The 25,344-nt window shown below is 44.3% G+C and overlaps 1 protein-coding gene across 4 annotated transcripts in view; it reads left to right on the top strand.

The window, feature by feature from the left end:
* The window catches only part of Rasgef1b (RasGEF domain family member 1B), a 525,136-nt gene that overhangs the window by 79,021 nt on the left and 420,771 nt on the right, over nucleotides 1-25,344 (top strand). For 3 of the 4 annotated variants that reach the window (XM_052735443.1, XM_052735440.1, XM_052735441.1), the window contains exon 2: nucleotides 18,212-18,259. The exons of the other annotated variant lie outside the window; for it this stretch is intronic. In XM_052735443.1, the coding sequence (XP_052591403.1) occupies nucleotides 18,212-18,259 (48 nt within the window). The remainder of the gene's footprint in view (nucleotides 1-18,211; nucleotides 18,260-25,344) is intronic. 4 annotated transcript variants of the gene reach the window in all.

Raw genomic sequence — 25,344 nt, 5'->3', positions numbered from 1 at the left:
GTGTACCTTAATAAACTTATCTGGGGTCAGAGAACAGAAAAGCCACTAGATACTTAAGATAGGCAGTGAGAGCACACGCCTTTAGTCCTAGCATTCCAGAGGCAGAAATCCATGTGTTCAAGGATACAGCCAAGCATGGTGACTCACGCCTTTAATCCCAGAAAGCAAGCCTTTAATCCCAGGAGTGGTGGTAGAAAGCAGAAAGGTATATAAGGCGTGAGGACCAGAAACTAAAGGCATTTGGCTGGTTAAGCTTTTAGCTGGTTAAGCTTCAGGCTTTCGAGTAGCAGTTCAGCTGAGAGCCATTGGGATGAGGACACAGAAGCATCCAGTCTGAGGAAACAAGACCAGCTGAGAAGTTGGCCAGGTGAGGTTAGCTGTGGCTTGTTCTGGTTCTCTGATCTTCCAGTTCACCCCAATACCTGGCTCAGGTTTGATTTTATTCATAAGAACTTTTAAGATTCCTGCTACATCCCACACAAAGGCAGCCATTGAACACACCAGAGCACTATATGCTGTATGTTGATGTGTTCTTAGATGAACCTATCCCGGGCTGAGTTATTTGAGAATTGTACTTGAGCAGTGGTCAAGGAAACACTACAGGAAGAGGACACCATAGGTGACCTCCACAGCTAATGCCACCACTATAATTGCCAGCATTTCCTGTCTGGTGTACCATGCCACCAACTGCTAAGTGGTGTATGGACTTTTCTCACTTAACCTTATAGCAACCCTGTGAATGCGCCACCATGCCTGGCTGAAATGGTTGTTATTAGTTATTCTATTTTCAGATGAAGAAACTAAGCCTTACAAACCTTGAATAATGGAGCCAATGGTATGCAAATAGAAACATGGCAGAACTCAGGCTTGAAGAAGGAACTCTCTGACTCAACACAATATGTTAATAAAACTTCCGATTAATCACCCAAGGGAGTGTACACAGTGGTAGCCCCAGGAGACCTGCAAGTGAAAATCACTGGCTTGGCATTGTCAGCAGGGTTCCAAGACTCTTAACATACTTTTAGTGGTGCCATAGAAGTGCCAGGTGGGGCAAAGGGAACTTTTAAATATAGGATTGAGGGCTGGAGAGATGACTCAGAGGTTAAGAGCCCTGGCTTCTCTTCCAGAGGTCCTGAGTTCAATTCCCAGCAACCACATGGTGGCTCACAACCATCTATAATGAGATCTGGTGCCCTCTTCTGGCTGTGCAGACAGAACACTGTATACATAATAAAGAAATTTAAAAAAAAAAAAAAGCAGGTGGCTGAATTAAAAAAAAAAAGAAATACAAATTCAGGGTTGGAAGCTGGGGTGATAATGGTCAAACATTTAAAAAAAGAAAAATAAATAAATAAATAAATAAATAAATAAATAAATAAATAATAAATATAGGATTGAGAACTCTTCTGTTAGTGTCGAAAACTCTTCTGAGAGCTCTTTAAAGACAGGCTTTTAGACGGGGAGGGGTGGGTGGACAGCTGTGGTCCCGAAGCCACAACAGGGTGCCTTGAGACCTTGGAAAGCAGAATCCTCTTTGCAGTGTGTGTGTGGGGGGTGGGTGGGGTGGGGCAGAGCAGCTCAGAGCTGGCTGCGAGTGGTGGGCCCGGGTAGGTGGGGTGAAGGGCTTCTGACAGTAAGACGTGGTTGGAGGATCTGAAAAGAAGCTCCGTGACAGAGAAGGCAGTAGAGAGGGGTTGGACCTGGCTCTGTGTGGCTTTAACTCTACCTGTGAAGTACTGAGGCTTCCCTCGTTTAGAAGAAGAATCCCTCAGGAGGAATTTTAAAAGGCTTTTATGGACCCGTCATTGTCTAGACTTTCCACACACAGCTTTTCATTATCTCCAGGGGTAAAGTGGGGAGCTAAGGTAGTAAAGACATTTTATGTCATCAACCATTTTAGAAAATGTAGGTTGGTTATTTGGTAATTAGGTTCTCCAATTCAGTTTTTAGACGGACATCCCAGATTCTCTTTTGATAAAGCAGGCTCTTCGCTGGTTTACAAGCTTACATCTGAGTTACAAAACTGCTCCTCATTTCCCTCTGCATTTGCCCTTCACTTTTGGCTGCCACAGTCAGGCAGACAGAAAGCACAGGGATGCTTTTCTTGCATCTGTAATGGAAGCCTTAGCAGCAGACAATAATTGCTCTGTGTCTATCAAACAGAGGCATTCTCCAACTAATTAAACGGGAAAATTAGAAGATCAATATCTACCCTTCAAAAGATCTGGTATTTAAAAGAAAAGAATCACTATAGAATAGTGTGTGTGTGTGTGTGTGTGTGTGTGTGTGTGTGTGTGTGTGTGTGTGCATGCGCTTGCATAGGCTCACATATGTGTGCATGAATGGCATGAACATGTATATGTACTCCATCAGATGCATGTGGAGACCAGGGGTTGATGTCAGGGTGTCTTCCTCAACATCATCTCCATTTTTGTGACACTTGCAGTAACCCGGGGCTCACCAGAGCAGCTTGATTGCCTAGCTAATGAATCCCTGGGATCTGAGATCTGCATGGCTCCACCACTCCCTCCAGCACTGGGGTTATAGGTGTGCTGCCTTTTTATGTGGATGCTAGGGTTCTGGATGCAGATCCTCGTGCTTGCACAGCAAACATTTTACTGTGGAGCCATCTTATAGCCCCTCACTGTAGAACTTTTTTTTATAATACATAGGGTTATCACTTGGCCATTAAAACCAAGTACACATTCATATAGATTTAATTATTTCAAAATGACTAAATGCAGAGAGTTAGGAGCCACTATCAATGGAACATCGGTTGGAAATAGAGATAAACTTCTCTGGAGTGGGTTAAAATGTGGTTCAAGTGAAAAGGTGGATTTGTTTTATAAAATGCCTCCCAGGTGTCATTTACCCAGGATGCGTACCTGGGGTTTGTGCCACCTTTCTTCAACCTGGTAGCTTTGGTTTATTTCTGTAGTGATGAGGATTAAACCTCTACCACTGAGCTCTATCCCCAGCTCTCTTTTTCCCTAGTAAGCCTGAGACAGGCTCTTACTAAGTTACCTAGGCTGGCCTTGAACTCACTCGGTAGCCCAAGCTGTGGCCTTGAACTTAACAACCTTCCTGCTTCAGCCTTCCAAACGGAATTACAGCCATGTACCAGGAGTAGTCATGACTATCTTACGTTTTCTTTTTAAAAAATAAGCTCTGTTTAAGAACAGAACATAAATGATATCCAAAAATAGTATTATTAGAAGAGTAGAGGAGACTTAGGGGTAGCAAAGATGGAGGACAAGGGTAGACATTCAGAAAACAGCAGGGGCAGGACCTACAAAATGGTCAGATGAAATGAAGACTGTGATGTGGGCTTAAGAAGTGTCTTATGCGTGGGAAACAGAACAAAGACACAGTAACGATCCTGGGGGTGCAGAGTCCCAGGTAGTTACCTCCCACCACCCACAGCTGACCCTTTCCAAATGTGAGTGGAAGATATGTTACCCGCTCTTAGAAAAGCCTTGTTGAAGGAACTCAGCCTAAGTGAAGGTTCTGGATTGTTTGTGGATTTCACTTGTCCTCCTGATCTGTGTTCCTAGTTGACACAGGCCATCAAGAGCTAGCTGTATTCCGCTCTTCTTTAAAAAGTAGGAAGAAGATTTAATCATACCCAAACCACACTAATAGAAATTTTAATAAAACTGGGCCTAGGCAGGACTGGGAGGTAGCAGAAGCAACTGGAGAGTGTGACTGTTCCTCCGGGTACGCTCTGCGCTGACAAGAGCTTTTAGAACTGAAATTTAGTATTTAATCCAAAGAGCTCACGGGGGCTTCATAAATGCAGTTTAATTTAAAGGCTATGCAACATGGGTGAAGCAGAAGGCACAGGCTTCCAGGGAATTGAACACATCCTTCAAATGTAGATAGACGTAGATGGCAATCCTTAGTAACACGCTCGCCTAAGTTTGTTTCCCATCTCTCGGTGCGAAAGCCGAACAGCACCCACCCTCCTGCATACCCAGCCTTCCTGGGGGCATCAGTAGGAGGGCCTGAAGAATTCCTGGAAGCTCACAGAACATCTAACATAGTGTCTTCATTCTACAGCGAGGAAAGTCACACAGCTCCACTGGAGAGATGATTTGTCCAAGGTGTGTAGGTTGGAAAAGTACAGGGTTTAGGCACTTGTAGGATGAAATCCACATTTCTACTTATGATGGCAGTAAAAGAGCCTCACGAGGAACACCCTAGCTGCTGCCCTGACTCCTCGGCTAGGTTTATTTAATACTGCTGGGGCTTTCTTTCCAACATAAATCTGGCAGTATCATTCCTTCCCTGTGAACGGCTTCAGTGTGGCTCCTCCTTCCTGTGGGGTGAAGCCCAGACTCCTGTGAGTGACAACCCGGCTCCCACTCTACTCTGCTCACGTGTCCCCACCCCTTGGCCCTAACACTGCCTTCCCTGCACACTTGTACATGTCCGCTCTAGACTCACGTCCCCTACACCTTTTGACTGTCTGACTCTGGGATTCCCCATCCCCCGCCCCTGTGTGTAACTGCTCATTGACCACCACCTGCATCTGTGTTTGACTTGGGTGCAGAGAGAATGTCTCACTGAGTTTTACTCCCTGTGCCTACCAAGCAGGGAATGCACGGATGCTCAGCGACAGCTTATGGAATTGATGTGATGATCACAAAAGCCTGGGTAGCTGTGGACCTTAGAACACAATTTAGGTGAGCCTTCACCAGTTTGAGCCTTGCCTAGTCCGTCTCCATCTTTGAACTGACCAGCTTGTTATTCCCCAGGAACACCATAGGCATCGATTCCTTTCACTATATCCCGGGCCATGGCTCTGTCTTTCCCTGGCACGCACATTCTCCTTGTCTATTTTGTATTCACGTATGTACTTGCTTATTTACATGTTTGGGGGGCTGGGGCTTGAACCCAGAGCCTCACACATGCTAAACAGGCACTTTCCACTGAGTGACATCTCCAATACTATCTATGGGTATAAAAATGTGAACTGAGAAGGATGTTTGCTTTGCTTTGAGGGGTCTCCGAGACCATCTTACCACCAACTTGAGGGTAGGTATCTTATACCTGGTACTGGGGTTTTTATTTGTCAACCTATGGCTTTTGGAAGGATCACAGGGAGGGATATGGGAGTGTAGGAAAGAGAAGGGGTAGGGAAGAGTGATAACTAACACTAAGAATGTTGCAAAAGCCATGTGGAGACCTATGATTTTATAGTACTGTTTAAATGGATGTTTTGGTCTATTTTTCATCACCGACACAAGCCAAAGCTTCCATCAGATTGGCCTATAGACAAGTCTGTGGGGCATTTTCTTGATTAATGATCAGCATGGGGGTGGGTCATCTCACTGTGGGTGCTACTAACCCTGGGCAAGTAGTCCTGGGTTGTATAAAAATCCAAGATGAGCAAGCCAGAAGGCAGTGTTCCTCCATGGTTCCTGTCTGTGCTTCTGCTTGAGTTCCTCCCCTGACTTCCGTCAATGACTGTGATAGGGATGCGTGGGCCAAATCAACCCTTTCCTCCCTGAGTTGCTTTGGTCAGAGTGCTTATCACAGCAATCGAAACCAAATTAGGACAGTGGAGTTACTCTGTAGAATTAATTCATAAAGCTCTTGGGGACAGAAACTGTCTCCAATGCCAAAACATTGAAGAGCCTTGATGTCGGCTAGTGCCTGGAGGATATATGTGTCTTTATGGTGAAGCTATAGAGTAATGTCCACATTACTCTTCATGGTAGCAGTCACACACACACACACACACACACACACACTCACACACAACACACATATACACACCATACACACACTCACATATACACACCATACACACACAGTCACACACCATGCACACACACATATACACACCACACACACATTCACACACATATATACACCACACACACACACATTCACCACACACACACTCACAGATACACACACATACTCACATTCACACACACCACACACATATACATACCACATACACTCACACACACCACATACTCTCACATGCACACACTCACACATACACACACACACACACACATACATACACACACATTCACACACCACACACACATATACACACCACATATACTCACACTCACATACACACACTCATAACACACACACACACACACACACTCACATTCATACACATAATCATATAGCTGCAGCTGTTCCTAACTCCTCTCATAGACCTCATTCCAGCTTCTGCTGGGTGTATTTTTCATGGGGTAAGTCTGCTCACAGAGTAAGTCAGACTGGAGTCCAGGAATTGAGGAGTGACCTTGGGAAGCATAATTACCCAAAATCACTGCAAGTGAGTAACTCCCAGACGAGAAGATTAGATATCTATGGATTTCCCCCTAACTAATTCATAGAGCTAATACAGTAGTAATTACAATCTGGTTGGGACAAGTAGTTAATCTTCAGGAATAGTCAGCATTTACAAAGGCAATTCTGAAAGCTGTGTTGTGAGACGCTCTCCCTATTAGATCTTAAACCATGAAAAACTGTGATACTTAAAATGTTTCAGTGCTCAGCCATAAATTGGAAAATATGTAATTCATTTATTGTTTCAGGTATCTGTGCATATTTCCTATTGGGTATAATATAAATGCTACAAATGTTTATGATGGTCTCATCTCACTTGAAGTCTTCATTGTAGCAGAGTCTAAAAAGCGTTAATATAGCCTTTCCTCCCCCTTCCCAAGGATGGCGGGGAAAGAAACTAGATTAGTCTGAAAGAAAAGGCACTAGGAAATATTTTTAAAAGAACAATGGCACCTCATGTAAGAAGTTAATTACAGGATCCCAGGGAGAAAGCCAAGCCGTGGCAACGGGCTGCTGTTCCTATCAGTTCTGTAGGAAGGACTAGTTAGTGGTTTGGGAGGAAAATCCATTTATACCAGCTAGTAAAATCAACACCAAATGGATTACATAATTAAATATAAAAATTAAACCACAAAGGATCTAACCTGAAGTTTCATCAGACTCTAGAGGAGGCAGACTTGCATGTGCTTGGGGTCTAAAGGAGGACTGATGCTCAGCTTCAGTACACCCAATGATTGACAGCAATCTTACTGACCCTGTACTCACAGTGCCTGATACACAGTGGACCTGTCATGACTGGCTAGCAGATTCGGATGCCTGAGTGGATATGTGTATCCTTTAATCTGCTGGGCTGTGACAGTCTCTGGGCATGTGTATGCTCTGCCCTTTTTTGAACCCTGGACGGAGGAGCTACAAAAGCCTTGCAGAGCACTGAGCATCTCTTTTGCACTTCAGGGCTGCGTTTCATGTATTACTGGGACAAAAGCATGGGGCTGAGCCCTCAGAACCGGAAGAGATGGCAATAAAGTCCTTTCAAGGACATAGGCTGAGAGTGTTTGAAGAGATCTTTAAGCAATCACTGCCGTTCTTTCCGTGGTGGCATATAAAATGGTGGCTTCCCATGCTTCAGGTCCTTTCTCCAGCTAGAGTGTTAACAGAGAGCCACAAGCCAGGAAAGGAGCCCTTCCCTTTGGACTTTCATTTATTTCCTTCTGCCTCCTACAGGGATCGGTGGACTCAAGCATTGTAGTCTCGGCTGGTTCATGTGGCTTCCTGAGCTGGGTCTGCCTGGTTCACCATGATGACCTCTTGCACGCAGCCCATGTCTGCTTTAGAGTAGACCTGTAAGAGCATTTGTTGGAAGGACGAATCAATGCCTATTACACATCTGCAGGAAGCAGTAGAGCAGAGTCCTAAGGCATCACCCTTGATTTAGAAATTATCAGGTGAGAATACCTGGTTTCTACTAACATTTCAGCTGGTGCATTGTTTTCCTAGAATGCTCAGTATGCAATTTCCACACCTGAATTGACGTTAGAGATACAGGAATGCAGAATACATCACCGTCATTTGTCTTGGCCCTGTTCGTGAGCCGAGCTCATCATTGTTTTATTTTGAGCATGCCTTCTTTCCCTCTGCACTATAGAGTTATTAATAGCAGCGAGAGCTTCCTAGCTTCAGTCAGCCATGTGGCCGAGAGGGATGTTCTAAGGAGATGGGAAGGATTCCTCTCCCCGGTCATTTGTATGCTGGGAGGATCACTCCTTCAAGACTCTTCTCTTGGTAGCTGACATGGTTTGTGATTGGGCTGCTGTGGATGAGTAAACGGAGGCAGCCAGCATAGACGATGAGAAACTGGAGACTAGAGCTCAGGCTCGCCCTCCCCACCATAACGGAAGAATGGATAGTTGCTGCTGGAAAGAACTAGATGGCAGGTAGGCACATCATAGCTCCAAATGAGACCCCGGAGCAGTCCAGGAAGGACAGAGGGTGTGAATGTAGAGAGCCAGCAGCAAGGCGGAGTGGTAAAGAGGGGGCAACTTCCAGAAGCAACTCCTGCGCTTACGGCCAGATAAATGGAGGAACAGAGTGTGTTCTGTGCGTGCAGTAGGATATCCTGCTCAGAAAGGAAGAGAACTGGAAGGCAGCGATGCTCACCTGGGTGACCCATCAAGGCAGGAGAGGGTGTTTTGACACATGGAACACTACAGAAAAGCCTTGAGGACAGTATGATAAATGACATAAGCCAGTTATAAAGTGGCAAGTGCTTCAGGATTCCACTTAACACAAACTTCCCAGAGCCTTCCAATGTGCAGACACAGCAAGCAGCGTGGAGGGTCCCAGGGACCAAAGGGGAGGGTGTGTAGGGAGTTAACTAACTCTGGAATCTCAGTGGAAGAGGGGAAGGCTTTGGGGACTGTGCAGCCTTGTGAGCACACTTGGCAGTACTGCAGCATTAAAGTGGTCCAGACACTAACTGTCGTGTGTTATGTATTTCATTAGAATTATTACTTTTTTAAATCAGAGATTATCTGAAAGAAAAGATGGGGTGGGGCACCTTTGATGACAAGCTGGCTGAATTCACACCTGGGCAAAGATACTGACAGCATTGTGCTGTGGTGATATTGTGTCCCCCAATATATTGTGTACCCTAATAAACTTATCTGGGGTCAGAGAACAGAACAGCCACTAGATAGACATAGAGGTCAGAAAATGGTGGCACTCACACCTTTAATCCTACCACTTGGGAGGCAGAGATCCATCGGGATCTCTGTGAGTTCAAAGCCACACTGGAAACAGCCAGGCATGGTGACACATGCCTTTAATCCCAGGAAGTGATGGCAGAAAGCAGAAAGGTATATAAGGCGTGAGGACCAGGAACTAGAGCCTTTTTAAGCTTTTAGCTTTTTAGCAGCAGTTCAGCTGAGATCCATTGGGATGAGGACACAGAGGCTTCCAGTTTGAGGAAACCAGATCAGCTGAGGAATTGGCAAGGCGAGTGGTTGGTTCTGTTTCTCTGATCTTTCAGCGTTCACCCCAATGCCTGATTCCGGCTTTGTTTTTATTAATAAGACCTTCTAAGATTTGTGCTACATTGTGCCCTTCCAGGTGAGTCAGGGGCATCTCTCAGCCGTGCTTTTCTTTCTAATGGACTAGAAAAATGCCTTGTTTTTTCCACCATTGGAAGAAGATATAACAGTTCTCGAGTCTAGGCAGGCAGGGTACCTTTGATCATTCTAAGGGCTCAGCTCAGGGTGCTAGCCACTAGTTCATATGGAATGACTTGACCTCAGTTCTCAGTGGGGCCTCCAGTGTGCTGGATGCAACTTCATGGCAAAGTCACCAAAGCAGCACACACGAGGTGACAGGTGCTGCTGCAAGGGACCCAGAGACAATCACTGTAAGCTGTGTGCTTCTAACATGGCAGGGGGAGTTTCATCATTAAGATGAAAATCCCATTATCTGATTTGGAATACATGATAGGTTCTCAGTATTAGGTATATTGCAGGCAATCCAATTATTAGCCTTGTGGCACAGGGTGAGGATCACGTTAATGACTAGAGAGACTCCATTAAGACTGTGCCAAGTGTCAGTGACAGAAATCCCAAGTGGAACTAGCTTGAGCACAAAATTTTATCATGGCTTTACATAATGTATGTCTGCCTTGGCAGGGATGGATGGCTTACAGTGTTCAAATGATGGTGTGGAACTCTGTCTCCAGCAGCTCTTGGACTCTGCATTCAGCTGTATTGGCATCAGTTTGAGTCAGATCTTCACACATGGCCACGGATGCCCTCCAGTTTATATCCCATCAGGTTTATGTTCCTGCACGGAACTTTTCAATTCCTTTTCTTCTTTCCTTTTCCTCTTCCTGAACAGTATCACCCAAAACACAGTGTGTAATGCAAATCTTAAAAGGTCTTATTAATAAGAACAAAGGCAGAGCCAGGTATTGGGGGTGAACGCTGAAAGATCAGAGAAACAGAACCAACCACAGCTAAACTCACTTGCTAATTCCTCAGCTGATCTCGTTTCCTCAAACTGGAAGCCTCTGTGTCCTCATCCCAATGGATCTCAGCTGAACTGCTGCTAAAAGCTAAAAGCTAAAAAAGGCTCTAGTTCCTGGTCCTCACGCCTCATATACTTTTCTGCTTCCTGCCATCACTTCCTGGGATTAAAGGCAGGAGTCACCATGCTTGGCTGTTTTCAGTGTGGCTTTGAACTCACAGAGATCTAGATGGATCTCTGCCTCCGGAATGCTAGGATTAGTGTGTACCACCATTTTCTGGCCTCTATGTCTATCTAGTGGCTGTTCTGTTCTCTGACCCCAGATAAGTTTATTAGTATACACAATATATTGGGGGACACAATATTACCACAACAGTGTGTGTAGCTGAGCAAGCTAGGAGTGCATTGGAGGAGGGCTGGCGTGAGGTGATGATGGCCCAGCACAAGGTGTTACAGTTCATGTGAGGTGAGGCAGACATCACTGAGCGAGGTGGTCAGATGCAGGATGCCAGAGTAACAGAGTGAACAGAGCATCCACAGAAGGGCTGTGCCAAGGGAGATGAGGAAGGACAGTATATCCAACTGAAGGTGTTCTGTGACAGACTTTTTCTGGGAACACAACACACACACACACACACACACACACACACACACACACACACACACACACGTACAAGCATGTCTTCTTAAGCCAGAAGTGATTTCTCAACAGACCAAAGTATGAATACTACAGAAGTTCAACTTGGTAAACGAGTGAGTTCTATTGGGATTACATACATGAATATGGGTGACGGGGTTATTTCCAGGAACAGAAATGACACAAAGACAGCTGCATCATAAAGCTTGTCCATCGGAGCATGGGTGACGGCTCACAAAAGCTCAAAACATGGAGCACACTGTGCAGCCTGCAGGCAGCTTAACAGGTTGCAGAGTGTCCTTTCTTGGTGGCAAAGCTGATCTGAGCCTTTCAGACAGCTCAGCTGGTCTTTGTCTCTTTAGGCAATTTGGCTGATCTGTGCCTCTTCCAGGCAGCTGGGCTTGTCTGAGTTTTCTTTGCAGGTTGGCTCCTCTGAGAGTGACTTTCAAGAGTCTTTTCTGATTATATACTCTTGGGGAAGGAGGGGGAACTGATGAATCTGGTCAGTTTCAGGGACTTCCTGAAGCTGTTTTGAATTGTTTACTTCCTGTCTTAATGAGCTTCCCTGCAGGATGGAATGTTTCAACCTCAGAGGAAAGTGTAGTGTAACAGAATGGCAGCCCAATGGGTTGTAGGAGACCGTGAGAGAAGGATGAGAAAAATGTTCACAAAGGCGAGTGGACTGGCATGTAGTACGAGAGCCCGAGTGAGGTGAAGAGGGTCTGTGAGAGTGGGAGTGTAATTTCAGCCGGGAAGGATGAGGAGGCTGTGTCCCCATGAGGGGGAAGTTCTGTGCGAGGTGTCAGGACCTGGCAGGGTCTGCAGACTTCCTGAGGAAGTGGGGATGGTAATAGGGATGGAGATTGGTCGTATGAGTAAGTATTTTAAAGAAGAGGGAAGTCATGCTTTTCACAGTAAGAGAAACGTGTTACAGATGTGGAAGAGGAAATTTAAATCAACTTGGTGGTACTGGATTGAAATTGGAGGTATTCGTATGAATTCATGATTTTCTGGATGGGTGGGACGTGGATGGATGGGTAGAGAAGGAAATGTGCATGCAAATGTACGCCTTCCTGGCAGAGATTGCTTTCTCTTGATGTATGTCTTTAGATACCATCCTTGACTCAAAGGAACCCAGAAGCCTTGGAGAAGGGGTTGAGTAAAGAAGAGTTGGGGATGGGAAGCTGCAGGAGGAGCTGAAAATGCCGTGCAGAGAACTAAGGAAGGGACCCCAGAAAGACAGGGACATGTCAAAGGGACCTAAGAACCGTCTGAGGGCCTCTCACTGCTCATCTCCATCACAATTCACCTTCAAAACTAAATGGTGGCTAACGGGTCATAACTCACTGGATAAAACAGATGAGTTTCAACGGACAGAAACCGAAAGCTGTTGAGACTACGAAGGACTGTGACTGAGCCCCTGGCCCTCTGCCCGCCACAGTGCTCTGGATGATGTCAGTGGGTGATGGGCAGGTAAAAAGAGGCAATCTGCTTTGACTTCCTGCCCACTGGGTTGCATTCTAGCTACAACTGTGTTTCTGGCAGCTACATTGGACTGCAGCTCTCCCTGGCCATGGGAAACCTTCCTAGCATTGTTACCCTGGGCTGCCCCTCCATCTTGTCTTGGTTTCCCTTAATCCAGTCTCTATCCCAGGTCAGCAATCATTTCACTGAACTCTCCCTCTACCCTGTGTCTCCTCTGTACCCCGACTGATGGAAGGATACAGCACAAGGACCAGAAAAGAGATGCTGGGTACAGAGCTGTGAATAACAGGTGTTTGTCAGCAATAAAATGGCCCCACTGATGCTCCCCGGGTTATTATTCACCTGCTGACAGAGCCAGGCTCTGAGTTGGCTTGTGACCAAAGGTGCAGAAGAGAATAAAATTGAGAAAGGGAATCTAGAAGGGCCTGACAGCCACCCAGGGAGACCACAGAGAGGTTTGTCCCAGTCATTTACACAGATACTACTCTGAAAGGGACTATCTATTAACTATCTGTCGGTGACTATCTGCTTTCTGTCTCCCTCTGGGCAAGCAGGGGGTTGTCTTGTATCATGAAATAATCTCAGTTCAAAACATCACTGATCTTTTGGATTCAATTGCCTTCGCGATTTCTTTGAAAGAAGATGAGATTGGGGAAAAAAATACAGAAAAGTGGTCAGAGAATATGTTCTTCCGTTACTTGCAAGGTTGACTGCGGCGTTGGCCACCCACAAGTCATTAGGTGGCCAACACTTATTTCTAGAACTTTCCATTCAGCCATTTCTTTTTGTGTTGTTTTAGAAAGCAAGCAACAGAAGGCCATGTATAACGGGATGCTTTCTTAATGTCCTATCAGCTGAGGCGTCTTTGGTCCAGCCCCTGAGCACAGGATGACACTTCAAAGTCTGTCCTGCTAAGAGGGCAGTCTTCTCTGTCCATGAGTTAGCAATCGTCGTATTTGCGGGGTGACCCTATTACTTTACCCTGAAGCTTTCAATTAAGGGAACTTAGACCAGAGCTTGTATTTAAGAATGCTTCTTTGTCAGTTTCATCTTGGGGTTTAAATTGGATTCTCTAATGTTGGTAGAGCAAACTGAAACATTACCTAATTCTGCTAAAAGAGCAGAGGGATACCAAGCTCCAGTCCTCTTATCGATGTGGTCAGGATCCTTGGCAGGGAAACCGAGTGCTAATTGCTAGAAGAGGTCACTTAAATATCCTTTTGGTTCCCATGAAAGTCATGCATGCCGTGATCTTGACCCCAGTTGGAGAAGTAGGTGTCAGAACACTCATTTCCATAAGCAAGTCTGGAAAACATAATCACCTTCACTCCTTGCTGTTTGGAACATTGAAATAGAGATTACACTGCCTTAATTAACACCACTCAGTAAGAGTTGGTGTCAGAATTCTGCAAGTTTGGTATAATTTTATTGTTGAAAAAACCATTGGTTTCTTTATAAATTTTTTCTGCTGCCTCTCTGTTGTGTGTGTGTGTGTGTGTGTGTGTGTGTGTGTGTGTGTGTGTGTGCATGCACACATGCATGCCTCTGTGTTCAGGGTTAGCGAGTGAGTGTACCTGGGAAGTGGCTCCATGGCACTTCATTTAAATGTCATGAAGTCTACGGAAAGTCATTTCTAGGCAATGTTTGAATGAAGCACACCTGGCTTATGTGCACTGCTGCTGTATGTGGTTCACGTGCTGTAGCTAGAGTTTTTCTGCCTGGCCCACAGTCAGGACAAATCTCTGACACCCGCCAGTCCCACAGCCACTCAGACCCGACCAAGTAAACACAGAGACTTATATTGGTTACAAACTGTATGGCCATGGCAGGCTTTTTGCTAACTGTTCTTACAGCTTAAATTAATCCATTTCTATTAATCTATACCTTGCCACGTGGCTTGTGGCTTACCGGTACTTTACATCTTCCTTGTCCTGATGGCAGCTGGCAGTGTCTCTCTGACTCAGCCTTCTACTTCCCAGCTCTATTCTCCTCCTTGTCCCGCCTATACTTCCTGCCTGGCCACGGGCCAATCAGTGATTTATTTATTGACCAATCAGCAACACATTTGACATACAGACCATCCCACAGCAACGTGCAACATCCCGTCACCTACTCCCTCCCAAGCCACCCTGCTCGCCTTCCCTGGCCTTCCCTGTTGCCATTCATGCGCTCACTGCAGAGGAAACTCTCAGAGCCTTGGCCACTCAGGCCAGCTCAAGTCTCACCCGACTAATTGGTTGGTGAGGTTCTAATCTACTGTCTCTTCTCCGACATCTTCTTTCCTTCCTTCGAGGCAGCCATTCACACAATGCAGCCCTTCTTGTTCTCTGGGCTCAGCTAATTCTTCCTTGGGTAATTTTTCTCAGATAACTGGTATGGTGTTCTAAGACCCTGGACTTTAATCTCCATAGGCTGGCTGGAATCTGGTTCTAGCGTTTTGGGGCAGTGTGGGTTTGTGTAAATTACTGAGCTTCAGCCTTCTCATCCATAAAAGTAGCACAGTAATGCAATTACCCTGCCTCTTAGCCGTGGATGAGGGTGACATGCAGCAGCGGAGAGTCTCTGCTCGAGGGTGCAGTGAGCATTTTCAAAATCCTTCTTTCCTGTCCCGTCGTTTATAATTTTTACTCAACTGTTTAAGAAAAACACATCTTTTTTTTTCTTTTGATTTTCCTTCCCCATTCCTATGGTTTTTCAGTACAGGCAGTAGTGTGCTGGCTAACTTTATGTCAATTTGACCCATAGAGTCATCTGAGAGGAGGGAACCCCAATAGAGAAAATGCCTCCCTAAGATCAGACTGCAGGCAAGCCTGTAGGGCATTTTCTCCATTAATGATTGATGGGGGAGGGCCCAGCCCATTGGGGATGGGGTCATTCCTGGGCTGGTGGTCTTAGGTTCCGTAAGAAAGCAGGCTGAGCAAGCTAGGGGGAACAAGCCAGTAAGAGGTACCCCTCCACGACCTCTGCATCAGCTCCTGCCTCCAGGTTACCGCCCTGTTTGAATTCCTGTCCTAGCTTCCTTTAGTGATGGGCTATGATGTGGAAGTGTGAGCCACATAAACCCATTCCTCCCCAAGGTGCTTTGGTCATGGTGTTTCATCACAGCAATAGTCACCCCAATTAAGACAGGCAGGGTGACCGTGACCGTAGGCGGTAGTCAGGGCCCTCTGAGAGAGCCTGGGCTAGTGAGTGTGCCTGGGAAGTGGCTCCATGGCTTTCTCTGTGCTTGTTCCTCTTCTCCAGCAGGAGTCCTAAGTGACCCTGTCTGTAGCTGTTGAAGGTCACAGTGATTTGGAGATGACCTTGAGTAAGGAAAGCATAGGTATTCCTGTGAGAAAGGTGGGGGACATATCAACAATAAATCCAGTACCTTGAAATTTAGAATGCCCGCATTTCCACCATAGTCTCTATCCTCTTCAAATTAAACATGCTTTTTTGAAGATGCTATTGTTGGAGATACCATATATGGAAAAATATGATAGTTTCTGAGATAATTTTATTATTTTCTACTTTAATTGTTAATATTGTAATAGTTTATATTTTTGGCAACTTCATAGCATTTTGGTTATATTTGACATTAAATGGGCCTTTGTAGTGTAGCCTATAAAACTATTTTTTACAGAAAAATAAACTGTCGTGTCTAATTTATGAAAGAAAATTTTCAAAGGCTACCATCTCACTTCGAGGGGACTGTGTAGCCCATTGTATGTGGCTCAGGTGATCTAAGCCCAACACCATTCTAGCTAGATCAGACCTTTACCATGAGAGACCCAAGACTCATTTAATGTCAAGTGAAAAGGTATTCTTTTTTCTAGAAGTAGCTTGGCTTTTAATCATTTTTATCAATGAAAAACTTTTTTTCTTGAAGTCAAGTTAACTATTATTTTGTTGACCTGTATACAAAGATCCTACTCATAGATTTATAGTGTTTAATATGATAAAGAAGCACAATGAAATTTCTAAAAATAAAAATAGGATTTATGTGCTTATATTTCTAAGTTGGCATTGTTAAGAGAGGGTTGCAGGTCTGTTTTAGACTAGTTTGAGTCATTTGCCAACCTTTAGTCTGTTTTAGCTCTCCCTGGTCACTCGAAGGATCCAATCAAATTAGGATTATTAATAGGCATTTAGTGGGGAGAGAAAAAGAGGTCCATTTGTTTGTGTTCTTCAAAGCGAAGGGGAGGGATAGCAGCACCAGCTCTCAATATTTTCCTACATGTTGTCTCAGCTGACGTCCTCCTTAGACAAGTGGTTGTGATTATGATGAAGACCATACATCAGCTGAACTTGCAAAACTGCATACTCTACCTTAGATACTTCACATGCTTCTCAGAAGCTCTTGTGCTGAAGACTTAGTAGCTGACCGAGCGGTGTTCAGAGGGGAGGCCTCTGGGAAGTGATTGGATTATGAGGGTTGTTCCTTTATCAATGGATTATCCCACTGCTGGATTCTTACAGTTTAACAGGTATTGGGGTGTGGCACAAACTTTATGAGGTGGGACCTAGTTGGAGGATGTAGGTTGCTCTGGGCATGCTTTTTTAAGTGTATAATTTGTTTGTGCTGGGTGCAGGGGGCACCGTAGGGATGAGGGGAGGATATGGGAGGACCGGGAGGTGAGCAGAATTGGGGTGCATGATGTGAAACTCCCAAAGAATCAATAAAAACGTTAAATTAAAAAAAGCTGTTTATCTGGTGCAAACAAAGTAGATTAAATGCAAAAGCAAATATGATAACCTAGTTACTCTCTACTCAAGCCAAATGTTAAAGGTATTTACAAAAACGTAAGTGCTGCTTTCTCATCAATATTCAGCATCCACACAGAGTCTATAAGTGTATGCTAGGTAATGTATAATGGGCCTGTTATTGTTATCTTCAAACTAATAAATATATATGGAAAAATTTCTCAGTCCCAGTTGCTAAAAAGTAAGGACAAATAGATACAGGAGCCCTTTGTGACCCAAGTCCAAAAATTTTGAGATTGCTGACTTAGGAAGACATTTCTCTAGCTATGCTGTAGTCTTTGGTTTAGAATTAACCGATGTATCCACTATCTCAATAGTAAATACAGGAAGGTTGTTTTTTTGTTTGTTTGTTTGTTTGATTTCTCATGGGGAAACAACTTGTAACATTCTGTGTGAAAATATTCTTGTGCTTAGTTCAATGTCTGCTTTTCCTTTACTAATCCCCAGTCAATGTAGAGCCTCATGAATCACCTTGAAGAAAAAGCCCCTCAATACAAGTTTATATTCCTAAGAACTTTGCTTCCATCTACGGCAGACACATTTTGATGAGCCTTGCCACACAGTGGCCGTTTCTCCATCGTCTGTTTCCTCTTCCTCCGATTTTCAGGGCTTTTGCATCCTTCCTCTGCCTTCCTCCTCACCTCCGCTCATATTCATCCCCCTCTTCTTCCCATGTGACTCATCATAGCGGCGAGGACGTCTTCATGGGCTGCAGTTGGTGGCTTCTGGGGCATCCTCTAGGAAAAGATGCTGAGCTGGTAACCGTGAGGAAGGCGTTGACAAGTGCGGGCTTTGCTCGGCATCGCCAGCTCTAGGGCTTACGCAGGCTCCCCGTTCAGTGGGTAAAATCCAGCACCGGCGTCCAGGCTGTGTTGCTGAGATTTCTGGAGGCCGTAGTGGAAAGTTAAGGAAATGAGCTTGAACTCAAAACTTTCATCTTCTAGAAGAGACGGCTTTAGCATAAATCCTACAGGGACGCTGCGTTCTTCATAGATTTCTTTCTCATTTTTCCTCTAGTCGAAAAGCCATTCCCAAGTTGGCCTGAAATCAAGCACAAAGCAAAAGGTATGTTGTTTTTCTTGTACTTTATTCATTTAACAGATAACTGTTTTTGTTGGTATACTCCCTCCCTTAACAGGAATAATTGTCTTTGAAAGGCCAAGGTGTACCTAGAGGTGAAGTACTTTTGAATTTTCATTTGCTTTGCTTTCACAACAATGAAACGGAAGTGGGAGCGAAAGCCTTAAAATAAAACAGAACCAGAGAGACATTCTTGAACCCAGTGAAAGGGCTGTGGAGTCTCCTCATGGCTTGAAGGAATTCTGAATGCAAGGTCAGAGGACGCGGTCCTTGGTTCTGCTTCTGTTTTTCCGCGTCCTTCCCAGTGAAGGAGTCTGTGCCTATCTCAGTTTATTGAAATTTATTGTCTCAGCTGTGGAGAGTGACCTTCACCTGTGGTCACAGTGAATTTGTCAAACATACGCTCTGTGAGTCTGAGAGAATCGGCTTCTGTTCTCAGTTCCGTCACCTCATTGTGTGACCTTGGACCTATCTGTACAGAGAAGAGGATTCTACCTCCTGCTGTAGCCTATCTTGAGGTTAAAGAGGAGATAATGTGTGAAAACACAGCTCAGTGCCTAGCACAAAAAAGTACTTGATATTTTTTAAAATTCTATTATTTCATCGATAGTTTAGAGAATAGAAGAATGAGGGGCTGGAGAGAGGGATCTGTGGTTTTTGTTTTTTTTTTTTTGTTAGTCTTCTGGGCCCCACTACCCAGCTCCCAAATAAATACACAGAGACTTATTCCTACTTATGAATATTCGACCTTAGGTTAGCTTGTTTCTAGCCAGCTTTCCTAACTTAAATAATCCCATATTTCTTTCTGTTTTGCTTCTGGGCTTTTTAATCTTTCTCTATTCTACATATCTTTCTTTCTGTCTTACTCTGTGGCTGGCCCCTGGCGTCTTCCTCTCCTCCTTTTCTTGCTCCTCCCCTCTTCCCTAGATTTCTCCTCCTCTTTATTCCCTCTGCCCGCCAGCCCCGTACGTTTCTCTCTCCTGCCTAGCTGTTGGCCATTCAGCTCTTTATTAGACCATCAGGTGTTATAGACAGGCAAAGTAACACAGCTTTACAGAGTTAAGCAAATGTAACATAAAAGAATGCAACACATCTTTGCATCATTAAACAAATATTCCACCGCATCAATGAATATAACACATCTTAAACTAATACTCCATAACAGGGCTCAGCAGTTAGAGCTCTTGGCTGCTCTTCTAAAGGACCACATTTCTGACCCCGGCATCCACAACGGGCAGCTTACAAGTATCTGTAACTCCAGCTCCAAGGGATCTGACCCCTTTTCTGGTCTCTGCTGGGATCCACAAACTCACACAGACATCCAAAATGATAAAGAACAGGAACTTGAAATTCTATAATTCAATCTTCAGACATGCATACATACACACAGTATGTTAATCCCTTGTGGATACTTGAGGAAGTGGTATGTGCAGGTCCCTTAAAGTTCGGAGAAGTCTATGTTCAGTTTTGGAGGGGACAATGTTGAATGTCCTTCTTCCAGGGTAGACATTGCCACTGGCTGGAGTCCTGCCATACCTTTCAGGAAAACAACAGCGCACATTTCCCGATGTCGGTGTCAGAGAGAAGCCCTTGACTGCAGAGGTCCAGAGGCGCCTGGGAGGATTAGAGGGCATGGCAGTGGGAGCTCTGAGCCCAGCAGCTGCAGATAGTTGCTGTTTTTAATAGAGAATTGTAACAGCTGATACCGACCGAGCAGGCCTTGTGGTCTAGGTACAGCAGAGCACTTGGCAATGGTTGACTCGTCTAATACTCTCCACCTTCTGAGGTAGATGTTACTTTGGTCATGGTTTCTCATCACAGTGATAGGAACCCTCACCAAGACATAAGGACTGGCTGAAGCGTATGCACGAGGTGTCTGTCCTACTTCCTGGCACATCGTTGGTGTTTAGTAAACACTAGCTCATGCTAGATAATGGCATTTTTCCTCTTTGGAGTATGGAAACCCCCTTGTGCCTCCGTGACTACGTGTGCAGCTTTGAAAGCATTGCGTTTGTCTTGGAACAGTGTCCTCTGCACTGGGCTGTTGGTGTGGGTGCTCATTATCTCTCTCACTTAGCATATTTTAAAGTTTTCTGTGTTGGAACGTGAATGGAGAAGTTAAAGCTGAGGTTTGATGAATGGTGTCCTGAAAACTGGGATTTATCAGGGGCCGTGTCTGAGCACCAGGTTAGCCTTTTCCTTCAGCTCTCATACAGCAGGGAAAAAATCAGTGAGTTTACCCTTTTATTCATTATTTATAGGGCACCTAATTCTATTAGATGGTGTGGTGGTTGTCAGAGGTGACATCAGCATTGGCATGTGGACCCCACCCTCCTGGCTGTTCATTGTCACTTAGTGTAGTAACATGATGTAACTGGGCGCTTCGCCTTCTGTTTACCGCTTGAGCAGTGATAGGACCTGGGAGAATGGAGCTGATAAGTGAGGCGGACTAAAGTTTCATGTAATTGCCGACTTTATTCAGAGCATCAATTTATACTCCGAGGGTTAAGAAGAGTCACCTGAGTAAAGTATACAGTCACAAGGACAAGCTGTACATGGTAAGAACATGTTTTCCCATAGAGGCACATAAACAAATAACAATAGCCAGCTGTAATGAGTCATCTGAAGTTAGCTCACTCCTATCCGCTACCCCTGGGAGGAGCATGCAAACACATTCCAAGAAAAATTCCGTGTTGTTGAAGAAACTGAGGTCACAAGACTCTTATCTTGTTTTCCTACAAGCACTCAAAATTCCCCTCAAACGAATCCATTCTTGGACTGTTTTCTCACACGCTCTTGTTTTTGACAGGTATGGTGTGTGTGCATGCGTGTGAGGGTGTGCATGTGATTTTTTCTTTTTAAGTCCAGGGCTACTATGTAGGTAAAATATAAATTGAACCTACTATAGAATTCACCTATGTCCATAGGAAGAAGAGAATCCAATGCGATTGCCTGAAGAACGATCTAGTCAGAACCTTCCAGGCCCATAGTCTCTCTCCAAGGCAAAAGCAGGGTGTGTAAACTGGGGCAGTTTCTATGTCTTCTCCTCTTCTTTCCTTTTGTCTGAAAGTGCCAACAGCCCCAGTAATCCTAAAAGAATTAAGGGAAGGGTGTAGCACGAATTGTTATTAATAAAAACAACCCCCTGAAGCCAGGTATTGGGGTGAATGCTGAAAGGTCAGAGAAACAGAACAGGCCACAGCTAACCTCACCTTGCCAATTCCTCAGCTGATCCTGTTTCCTCAAACTGGAAGCCTCTGTGTCCTCATCCGAATGGATCTCAGCTGAACTGCTGCTAAAAGCTTAACAAAAGGCTCTAGTTCCTGGTCTTCACGCCTTATATACCTTTCTGCTTCCTGCCATTACTTCCTGGGATTAAAAGCGTGTGTCACCATGCCTGGCTGTTTCCAGTGTGGCTTTGAACTCACAGAGATCCAGAATGCCAGGATTAAAGGCATGTGCTACCACTGCCTAACCTCTATGTTTAATCTAATGGCTGTTCTGTTCTCTGACCCCCAGATAAGTTTATTGGGGTGCACAATATATCAACTACAGAAGGGCTTCCTTTATCTTGACTGGAACTTTAGTCAGAAGCTGTCTTGGAAGCCAGTATAAAGTGATGATACTCAGTAGCCTTAAACATTTAACCACAAGGTCACAGAGGTGGTGTTTGATACTCCTAAGATTGCTGCAGGGCCTATGGTTACATTGTCAAGGTCATTCTAGAGCTTCCTGATTTTGCTGGTAATTTTGGTGAATGTTAGAGACTAGAATAGACTGAGATATAGTCTTTAGAATGTAAGAACATCAGACACATGTCCCTGATCCCATTGACATTAGGGAATTTGCAGAGAAATGCATAGATAGATAGATATTGGGAAGTTCAGGGTAGAATGCCAGTGGGAGAGGCTGAGATAAAGAATCTTTGGTTTCCTATAAAGCACGCTTGCTATTCCCTAAGTATCTAACATTTAATAATAATAATATAGTAAACATGCAGAGCCAGATATAGTGACACAGGTCTAGAATGGCAGCACTTGCAAAGTGGAGGCAGGTGAGTCAAGAGTCTAAGGGCATTTTTGGCTTACATAGTAGGTTCTCTTGCGGGCTGCAAGAATACATTATAGAGATTCTACTGTGCACTAAAGCTATATTTTGGCTGGCCAAAGGTCTGCTAAAAGGCAAGCCATTTATTATGAATATTTGGTGTTATCCAGACTTTTATATTCCAGCTGTCTTCTACTGTGAAATTCTTGCAAGTTCAGGGTCAGCCAGGATTATGTTAGACCCTGTCTCGGGAAACCAAAACTCGAAGGAAAACAAGACAAATTGGCATGTAATCAGTATTTTTTTGCTTTGTAAACATGAAGTAGTTACACTGTTTTCACTCTACTTAATGTTTTTTTTTAAAGATCAGACTTCACTTTTTCTAGCAATTTTAAGCTCACATTAATTGCACATAGAGATTTCCCATAATACCTTCTGTCCCCACAAGCCATAGCCTTCTCCGCTGCCAACATCTCACTGATTGTACATCTGCTATTATCACAGTCACCTGAAAGTCCACACCTTTTGTCAGGGCTCCCCTTGGGTGTTGGAGATCTCAAAGGTTTGGACAAATGTGTGGTGAGGTGTGTCTATCATTGTACAATCAAACCCATGGCTTTCACTGTCTGAAAATCCCAGGTGCTTTGCCTTTGATTCCTCTTTCTGCCCCCGGCAGTCACTGACCCTTACCTACCTTCACTGCGTTCTCTTTTACATGACATCACATAGTTGAAATCACACAGTGTGTGATATTTCCATATTGACCTCTTTCACTTAAAAATATGTATTTAAGTTTTCTTTGTGTGTCCTTCATGGCTTAATAGCTCATTTCTTTTCAGTACTAAGTAATATTCCGCTGTTGAGATGCATTGCAGTGTATACTATGGGGTAACATCTGATTACATCTAAATTTTGGCAATTAGGAAGAAAACTGCTATAAATTTCAAATATATATATATATAAAATATATATATATTACAGAAAATTTCAACTTCTTTTGGTAAATTGCCAAGGAATATGATTCCTAGGTCATATAATTAAAATGAATTTAGTAGGTTTTGTGTGTAGTATTTGTGTATTTATGTGTATGTGTGTGTGTGTGTGTGTGTGTGTGTGTGTGTGTGTGCACATAGGTCACAGGTCAACACTGGATGGAATGTCTTGTGCTTTCTACTTTTGGGGGGACCAGTGTCCCTCCCAGAGCCTGGAACTCATTGATGAGCTGGAGCTGATGGCTAGTGAGCTCTGGGGATCTGCCTCTTCCCTCCACCACCAAGATCAGGGTTACAGACAGGCACGCTGCCATGCCCAGCATTAGTTTGGGTGTTAGGGATCCAAACTCACTCAGGATGCTTGTGCAGCAGGCTTGTTCCCAGCTGTACTTTTGTAGTCGAACTGGGGACTCTCCTCCACAGTGGTTGCACATTCTGCATTCCCAACAGCAGGGGGCACACCCCTTCCTCCACATGGTTGCACATTCTGCATTCCTGGCAGCAGGGGGCACACCCCTTCCTCCCCATTCTCGTTACTGGATTTTGATCATTTTAGTGGGTGTGGCATCTCCTTGGTTTAATTTTTATTTTCTTGATGATGTATGATGTGGAACATTTCTCACATGCTTTTTTTGTTGTCTATGGATCCTTTTGTGATGTGTCTGTTAAAGTCTTTGGTCAAGTTTTTGGTTTGGTTGTTGGGTATCTTGTTTGATTTATTCAGTCTTTCATCAAATACACACGTTTGCAAGTGCCGTCCCCCTGCCCCCGTCTGTTTTTTTATATTTTCTTGATAGTGTCTTTGCAGAGCAGAAAAAAAAATTAATAAAGTTCATTGTATCAATTTGTGGTGATATTTTATTTGTGCACCCCAATAAAGCTGATCTGGGGATCAGAGGAAAAGGCCAGCCACTATATTAAATATAGAGGTCAGGCAGTGGTAGCACACGCCGCCTTTAATCCTACATTCGGGAGGCAGAGATTCATTGGGATCTCAGTGAATTCAAGGCCACACTGGGAACAGAGCCAGGCATGGTGGCACATGCCTTTAATTCCAGCACTAGTTAATCATAGAGGTCTGGAGGTCTGTACAGACTGACAGGAAGCGATAGAGCTGGTCAGAAAGAGGGAGTGATGTAGCTGGGCAGAGAGAGGAAATGAGATGGCAGGGCACAGAAAGGATATAGACATGGGTATACAGGAAGTAGCTCTCTCTGGAGGTTGAGGAGTTGGTAAGGTGAAGTTGGCTGTGGCTTGTCCTGTTCCTCTGATCTCTCAGTTTTCACCCCAATGTCTGTCTCCGGGTGGTTTTATTAATAAGACCATTTAGCAATTCGTCTTACATCAATTCTTTCTTTCATGGATTAAAGCCTTTGGTAGTTTCATTTTCTTTTATCAGAAAGAGAAATTACTTTGCTAAAGTTAATAGAGTGTTTAAATATCCCCAGTTTTCCATTCCCAAATCATTTGTTTTTCAATGATCTTGAGTTTACTATATACTTTTATTCTATCAGAATCATCTTTCCAAATCAAGTAAATTCCAGTAACACTTGAATTATGTGGCTTCAGCACTAATCTCTCCCAGGGGTATTTGCATTTTAACAAGTAGCAGACGCCAATAAAATTGAATTGCAGAGGTAGATTCTGGCATTAGCAAACAGGGCACAATTTTTTCTGGTTGTTGGTAACAGAAGGATTTTCTTTTTAAATAGATTTATTTATTTGTATTGTTTTTAATTGTGTGTGTGTGTGTGTGTGTGTGTGTGTGTGTGTGTGTGTGTGTGTGCACTCACGTGTGGGTTGTGCACATGAGTACAGATGCCTACAGAAACCAGAGGCATTACGTCCTCTGGGCCGACAGTTATAGGGGGTTTTGAGCTGCCCCATGTGGGTACTGGGAAACAAACCAGAGGCCTTCGAAAGATCATCGAGATGGGTCCTTCCGCTGCCTGGCCACCCTCCAGCCCCATCACTGTTCACTTGCCCTTCTGATCACTCCGTTCAGTTTGTCCCTGCTGCAGCCTGCACAGC

Source organism: Peromyscus californicus, unplaced genomic scaffold (assembly GCF_007827085.1).
Source record: "Peromyscus californicus insignis strain IS unplaced genomic scaffold, ASM782708v3 Scaffold_13__1_contigs__length_99412109, whole genome shotgun sequence".
NCBI classification, from domain to species: Eukaryota; Metazoa; Chordata; class Mammalia; order Rodentia; family Cricetidae; genus Peromyscus; species Peromyscus californicus.
This window is presented reverse-complemented; position numbering and strand designations above follow the sequence as displayed.